The 7,613-nt window shown below is 56.3% G+C and overlaps 1 protein-coding gene across 1 annotated transcript; it reads right to left on the bottom strand.

Moving 5' to 3' along the window:
- Window positions 1-545: 545 nt before the first annotated feature.
- On the bottom strand, window positions 546-3,910 carry APOD (apolipoprotein D). The gene is made up of 5 exons (XM_003209101.3): window positions 3,805-3,910; window positions 3,236-3,381; window positions 2,846-2,967; window positions 1,873-1,961; window positions 546-1,464 (listed from the first exon to the last, which is right to left on the bottom strand). Exons 2-5 carry the CDS (start codon window positions 3,356-3,358, stop codon window positions 1,229-1,231), a joined length of 570 nt encoding a protein of 189 aa, XP_003209149.1. The 5' UTR covers window positions 3,359-3,381; window positions 3,805-3,910; the 3' UTR covers window positions 546-1,228.
- Between the last annotated feature and the right edge of the window lie 3,703 nt (window positions 3,911-7,613).

Below are 7,613 nucleotides of genomic sequence, written 5' to 3'. Positions count from 1 at the left end.
GCCTCGCGCACGTGCCCTGTCGCTGGCGGCGATCGGTGTCACGTGGGGACCGTGTGCGGTTTCTCGCAGGAGCGGCTCACAGTCATCCCTTCTCTGTCCCCGTTGCTGTCCCCGTCCATCTCAGAGCTCGGCAGGGAGACGCCACGCCAGGCTGGGTGAATGCTGCCTTAGGAACTGGGAAGATTGAACCCCTGGGGAGAAACGAAGTGATCTGCCCCCAAAATGTCACCAGTGGGAAGCGGCCGTGCGGCTGTCTGCATCCCCACGTGTCCCCGTGTTACCCCGAGGCTGCAGGGAGAGCCTGGGCTGGCCGTGGGGTTATGGTGGAAGCACTGAGAGTTGTGAAAGGATGATGGCATGAGCACGGCAGCTGCATGCAGCCCTACACGGCTGTGGGGTGCAGCCCAGGGCTCCCAATGTCAGGGGCAGAGGTGGGAGGCGGGGGCTGGCCGAGCCCCTCACAGTCCAGAGGCTGTGGGAGGGCTGCATTGGGCTGGGAAGCGCCGCAGAGAGGCATAGAGGGCTGGGAGCAGGTGCTTGGTTTGTTTTAATGAGTTGCTTCAGTGCTATGCAAGCAGAGCTGCAGCGGGAGTGAGGTGCTGAGCAGGGCAGGCTGTGGAAGCAGGACAAGGCACATCCCAGGCGGGACCTGGGCTGGCCCTGGGGCTCTGCAAGGCCTCGCTGGGGCAGCTGGGGGCACATGCAGATAGTGGGAAGGAGCTGTGATGAGGTTCCGGGCATTTGGAGACTTCTCAGGCTTTAAATACAAAAGACCAAATCTGAATTCTAGGGTGGAGATCAGATGTGGCAGCAACCTGCAGAGAAAGCACACTCAAAATGCCTGGCCCCAGCTGCAGCACTGTCTCCTGTGTTTCCAGCAGGCCTAGAAGCATCAGAACCAAAACTGGGTTCATGATGAGTCTCCCCTGCATCTCACAGCTTTTTGCATCCACATGCTGTGGGACCTGTGGCAGCAGCAGAGCCCCATGCCTGCACATCAGGGCTGGTTGTCTTCCCCCATCAGCTTGCAGTCAGCCACACTGCAGAAGTCAGGTGGGGTGAGATGGACTGGGAGGAACAGCGACAGCGGGAGTGACACACAGAGTGCCCAGGGCTGGCAGACTACTGTGAGCAAAGGGATCATTGCTTTGCTCTCTTTCACAGAAACACTACTGGCTAATAAGGGAAGCGACCCAGTTCAGAGCTGGCCTGCTGTGCGTGGCAGCAGTTACATCTCGGCGGGGCAGTTGAGCTGATCCGTGGGCATCATCTTGTCGGTGTCGATCTTGTAGGACTGGAGCATGCTCTTCAGGTGCTCTACCGTGTCTGGGTGCATGTCGGGAGCTCGAGACATAATCCAGGCGTAGTCAAAGTGGAAAAGCCAGAGGATGTTGGTGCAGGAGTACACCAGCGAGTAGTTCTCGTAGTCAGTGGAGATGACCCAGTATGGGGCAGAAGGCATAACTGGGGGAGAGAGGCTCGGTTATGCTGGGGGCAGCCACTCCTGCACCGTGGGTGGCCACAGCTCAGACTTCGAGCTGCCCCCGCTTTTGCTGCTGCCGAGCTGTGAAACTGCAGATCTTGTTGACAAAACCCCATCAGGATTCCCCACTCTGCCCAGAGGGACCGAAAATTGCCACAAAGCCCTGCATGGGAAGCTGTAGCAGGGGAGTTAACGCCATGACCCAGCTTGCTTGCCCAGTCCTCTGGCAGAGCGCTATCCATACTCATGTGCCTCAGGCCCTGCCTGCTCTGAGCCCCGTGCCCTCGCCCCACTGTGCTGCCAGGCCCCAGGGCAGGCCTGGCCCTTACTCTGTGGCTCTGCCCCTCTGCTGCGAGGGAGCTCAGCCCACTCACACCAGCAGTACTTACACCAGTTGAAGCGGACACCCAGCTTGGCCGGCTCCTTCACATCTGTGTGCATGATTTCTCCTTCAATTTCGTTTATTTTGCCACTGGAACTAAGGGCAGAAGGATACAGGGAAGAAATCATATCAGCCGTGCTTGAAATCACATTTCAATTTCCTGACTTTGTGGGCAGGACGTTACCCCTCCAGATACCCTTGCCTACCAACAGGGGCAGACCCCTCCTACCGCCTGTGGGAGCTGCTGGCCTCCCTGTGCAGGACAGGCAGAGCCCAGCACCTTATGCAGTATGCCAGGGCTTGCCAGACCCTGCTGCTTGTGCGTGTGTTCACCTCTGTTTAATCACCTGTGTTTTTTCCAGGTCAGCACACTCTTCCCGTCCCTGCTTGGTGAGCTGGGGTTTGTTCCACTGCAGGTGCTGAGCACGGCCCTGCTGGCAGCAGGCTCTGCCACTTGGCCACCCATCTGATAATTGCCTTTATCCACCACATGCCTCAAGACCTCCACGCTGCCCGTGGGGCAGGAAAGTTTCACTGTTTCTTGTGAAACAGGAACGTCCAGGACAGCAGTGCACAGCCCCATTGGCACGCCGCCTGCATCTCACAAACAGCACACAGCTGTTCGCCAGTGTGGGAACTGCAGGGACAATGTGGCGCAGCCAGAGAGCGGCATGGGCACAGCTCCCCACCAGCCATAAGGTGCCTGGTGCCACGCTGTTGTTCTCGTGAGGCAGAACAAAGTCCCCATGCCATGCCAGGGAGCGCGGGGACGGCGCATCCCCCCTGCTTGCTCACGCGCTCCTCCTGCCACTGGCACCCCATGGCACCAGGGCTAGCACAGAGCCTGATACATCAACATCTGTGTTTGTGCCTCCCTCAGCAGCCAGAAATGGGATGTTGAGAAAAATTACCCCCTGGGATAGGAGGAAGGGCGGTGGAAGCCCCAGAAATACAGGCACAACCTGCACACTGGTACTTACAGCATCTCCTTGTTGATCACTTTAAACTTCCCATTCTCCTTCAGAGAGTAGTTTGCCTGGACACAGCTTCCTTTCTCGAAATTGGAGGGCAGCTTTTCTATCTCGTACCATTTTCCCAAATACTGAGAAAAGAAAGTCAAGAGAGAAGCTTGGAGCACAGGGACTGGAGGTGGAACGACTGAGCCCACTGGGTTTATGTGAGCCACGGGCACTGCAGCAGGGTGGCTGCTCCTGCACAGGGCTGGGTTGGACCTAGAGCAGGGCACCTGTATCACTGCTGCCATTGGGCATCCAGGTCACCACCGACCCACATCTGAGCACTGGGCTACTGCTCCTGTGCTACCCAAACCCTCTCACTGCCTGCTGTGAGGCTTTAGAATCACTTCATACCTTGTTGATATCGAAGTTCTGCTGCACTGGTGGGTCTGGACATGGTCCCATGTGGAACATCTGTGCGTTCCCCAAGCCGAGGAGACCAAGCAGGACTGAGAGCTGCACTGCCGTGCCCAACATGGCTGTGCTGGTGGGAAACAGACCTGGGAAGGAGGAAAAAAGCTGCATTTGGCCCTGAGAGGTGACAGGAAGGACAGCGCAGCTTCAGGTGCTGGGGTGCTCATCTTCATCAACACCAAATGAAGTATGAACTGACCCCTGCGGGGTGTGCTATGAGGAGGCAGAGGGCACGTTTCCTGCAGCACAGCCCCCAGCCTCTTGCCCCAGGCATGATGCAGCATCCTTCGTGATGTGCTGACCAGTGCAGAGCTGGGTGAGACCTGTGCCTCCCATCCCACATAGTCCCAGCACCAGGACCCTGCCCACACGCTCCGGGCATGGAGCTGCTCTGCATCCAGAAAGGAGCAGCAGCAGCATTTCCCCAAGTTTTGAAGACGAGCCCAGCCTGCCTCCAGGGCATGGCTTCTCTGTGGACAAACATAGCATCTCCTAGCTCATACACATACCTTGGCTGACGAGACACAGCGATGCTCCGTGGAGGACCAGGTCTGTAAGGACAGCTCTGTAGGGAGATCTCCACCCCTCTTTTTATAAGCGTGCCGGGATTCTCATTATTCAGCACCGGCACAAGCCACTCCCTGGCCTTGGACGTGTTTTGCTTTGCGGAGGGCCAGTCGGCTGCCTTGGATCTGCAGCTGGTATGGGGCCAGGGATGGGCCGTGCCTTGGCTGCTCACCCATGCAAACAGCACCCCTCATCTCTGCGCTCCGCTCCCTGCTGCTGGGCAGCCTGGGCCGGCTGCTCACACAGCCGTGGCTGCACACAGCGGGAGGGAGAACCCGCAGCCCTGCCCTATTGCACTGGCCCATCACTGTGCTCCTAGGTGAGATGTGACCGTGTCTCGCACAGAGCCTGTCCCCTGCCCCCTGCCCCACGTCCCACAGACCCACAGTGTGCTCAAGGGCACTGAATGGGGTCTGGGTTATGGCGTGGTGCCGCCCCATGGCCGACCCACAGAGGGGCCTCCTGCTGGGGGGCTGCTCACAGCCACCTCTGCGCAGGGTCTGCCCAGTGACACAGGCTGGCAGTGCGTGCAGCACTTGTGCAAGGCAGCTCCCAGTCATCCCGGTCAGACCCAGCGCATGGGAGGATGAAGTGCAGGAAGCACTGCAGGAATGCTGAGGAGCCGCAGGGTCTTTTGGCACTTTGTTTTCCAGACTTGTCTCATCCCGAATGAAAGGTGTCAGTGTAATTAGCTGTGTGCTGATCTGACAGCCCTTCCAACAGTGCCCGGCAAATGGCTCTGACAGCAGCACAGTCATCTGTGAGTCCGCCGGGCCCGTGTGTTATGCAAGGAGCTGGGTGGCAGCCAGTTGCCCCGTGCGGTTAATTGCTGTCTTTAAAACCTTATCTCTGCTGAGACTTTCACTCTGTGTGCCCTTATATGTGTGTGCACATCCTAGAGAGCCCCTGGCTGCCCACATGATGCACCAAGAGCCACCGATATCCCTCCCAAAAAGCCCATGCAGGGACAGTCAGGCCATGATGGGTCCCCCCCAGGTGCACTAAGACAGAACCTAGGTGAGCTGACAGCCGGGTCCTGGCTGTTGGTCTGCCTGGTGCCTGGGCTGTTCCTCTGTTTCTACCTGGCCACACAGAGCCAAGAGTCAGGGGGAAGCCGAGCCTCTCGTGCAGCTCAATTGCAGGGTGCCGAGAGCTCATCTCCAACTGGCAGGTGGCTCCTGGCCCCGGGCAGAGGAGGGAGGCACATCAAAGGGCAGGAAGCTGAGGCAGGGCTGGGAGCACAGGAAGGAGGAGAGGTGGGGGGAAGCTGAGCCAAGGGAGAGCAGGAGGTGCCCGGAGCGCTGCTGCAGGAACGGGGCCTCCACCCGTGTCAGGGTGACAAAGCACGCTGACCAGATGCTGCTGCCCGCTCCTCACTGTGCACCCCAGCAGAACCCCTCCTTGCACTGAGACCCTGAGGCAGGGAGGAGTCTCCTTCAAAATGCATCTACCCCGTCCACCTCTGCCATGGAGAGCACCGCAGTGTGCATACTGACTGTGGTACAGGTTAGAAGCTCCATGTGAAAGCGCTTCTCAGGGAGCACAGGCTGCGGTGGATGCAGGGCTGGATGGCTCCTGGGGCTGCTGCTTGTGGCAGGGTGGTGGAGCTGCTCTAGGATTTCAGCACTCCAGCTGCAAAGGATGGGAGAGCAGCTGGAAAAGCCTCATTGGGGGCACTACAGTGACCAGGAGCTCAACCTCTGCTGTGGGACACCAGCAGCTCTTGCCTCAGTGCTGGAGCAAGAATGTCCCGGGGCCAGGGCTGAGATCCAGCACAGGGACAACACTGTGCGAGGATGGCTCTTCCTCATACAGAATGTTCCTTCCTTCCCTTTCTCTGTCTTTGCCCCTGCAAGTTCATCTGGAGTGTTTTTCTGCCTCCTCTAAAGGAAACATGGCTTTGGGAAGGCCAAACAGGCCAAAACATGCATAGAGACAAAAATGAGCCCAGAGGGGAAAAGGCAGAGAAAAGAAGGGCAGGTGGGAATTCTCTGTTTCTAGGAGTGGCAGAAAGTGCTTTGAAATCTGTTTGTGCAAAATGGTGTAAAAATTCCAATTGCAGCTACAGAACCAAAGGAAGTAAACAAGCTCTGGAAGCAAGTAGTGGCCTCTGGGATGGAGGAACGTGGTCCAAGGTGACTGCATGAAAGATGTTTGTGATTCATGTGTGTACATTAGTGAGTAATTTTCCACCTCGGAAATTATCCAATTACATATTCAAAACACAAGAAGGCAGAGAGAGATTTAAGGAGTTGTGAAACTGAACAAGATGTTATTACGCCAAAGCAATCCTGGTGGTGAAGGCTGCAAGGGAGGCTGCCCTGGTCCGGGTGGACAAATCCCTGGGGAGAGAAGTCAGTGGGGTCCCTGCCTGCCTGATAGAAGAAAAAATGAAATAGAGCAAATTAAAATAAGGACAGAGAGGTATAGCCAGGCAGTCTCCTCAGACAGGACTACATTGCTGAGGTGGCAGCAGTTCACCCCTGTGGACTGGAGCTCAGGCACCGCTTGATCCCGGCCTTCCAGCCTGACCCAGAGGTGCCCCACACCACGCTGTACACTGCTAAATAAGAGTAGAAAAATTTTATTTTGCATTTCACTGCTGCGTTATCACTCCCTGTGCTGGGTACCAGGCACAGCATGTGTTCAGTCCCACTTGGAGAAGCAAAGAGGAGTGCTGTGGAAGACTCCTCCAGGGCTGTGCAGCAGCTTCCATGTGCCATGCCACATCGTGTCACAGGGGTCAGCGCTGCAGCCTGGTCCAGGCACTCCTTCCCACACACATCCAATTTTGTCAGAGTCCTTAAGTGTTCCCAGCAAACTGAAGCGTTTATCAAATGCTTGTTGAGCACTCTTAGAGCTGTGGTGGACTTTGCACAAGCTGCAGATCATTGCAGCAGAGGCGATGGCTGTGCCCTGAGTGGCTGCAGTGAGGCTGCTGGGCTGGAACTCATCTGCTGCAGTGCAACACAGGCCTGAGTGTTCCCTGGCTGGATCTTACACTGTACAGAAAATAAATAGCATACATTCTGCACCCAGTGCTCTGACTTTGTTTCAGTCCACAGTTAGGCTTTGAAATAGCACAGAGATGCCATTCATGGTGAGCTCTGTACTAGTCAGGGGATTTCAGGAATGATTAATTCACTTCTGCAGCGTTGACACATAAGTCTGGAGCAATGTCTTCTGCTACAAAAAGTGATTCAGCTAATGGAAGAAGTAACAGTGATTTGGACATCAGTTGTAACAACAAAGTAGATTTGGATTTCCACTTTCTAACACCTTCCAGACAGCAGCAGAGGTGTGAGGAAGCTGAGCACAGGCAGAGGGAGCTGCTCGGACGCCTCACACACCAGCAGCAGTGCCAGGAGCAGAGCTGCTGCATCTCAATCTGTGTTACAGTATTAAAATGGAGCAGCTCTCACTCGGTTGCATGCCTAAATGCTCACTTTACAATCAAAGCAGCTATTTTCGTCAAACTCACCTGTTTCTACTTTCATCAATGTCTTCACACACGGTGAAGGAAGATGGGTCAGGCTGCTCCAGATCACTCTGCTGCTCTGGCTGTGTGCTGGAGCTGCCAAGCACTGGGGAAATGCCTGGTTCTGCAAGAGAACCTGGCACAGCACTTGGGAGTGGACAACCTTGCAGGTGCAAAGCAGTGCTGCAAACCCATAGGTGGTGGGAGACAGAGACCCGCTCTGCAACTGTTCTGCTTGCAGTCAGTACTGGGAGATGAACCCCTCGAGGGAAG

The sequence above is a fragment of the Meleagris gallopavo genome, chromosome 11 (assembly GCF_000146605.3).
Source record: "Meleagris gallopavo isolate NT-WF06-2002-E0010 breed Aviagen turkey brand Nicholas breeding stock chromosome 11, Turkey_5.1, whole genome shotgun sequence".
Classification (NCBI taxonomy): domain Eukaryota; kingdom Metazoa; phylum Chordata; class Aves; order Galliformes; family Phasianidae; genus Meleagris; species Meleagris gallopavo.
Note: the sequence above shows the minus strand (reverse complement) of the source record. Positions and strands in the feature narration are given on the sequence as shown.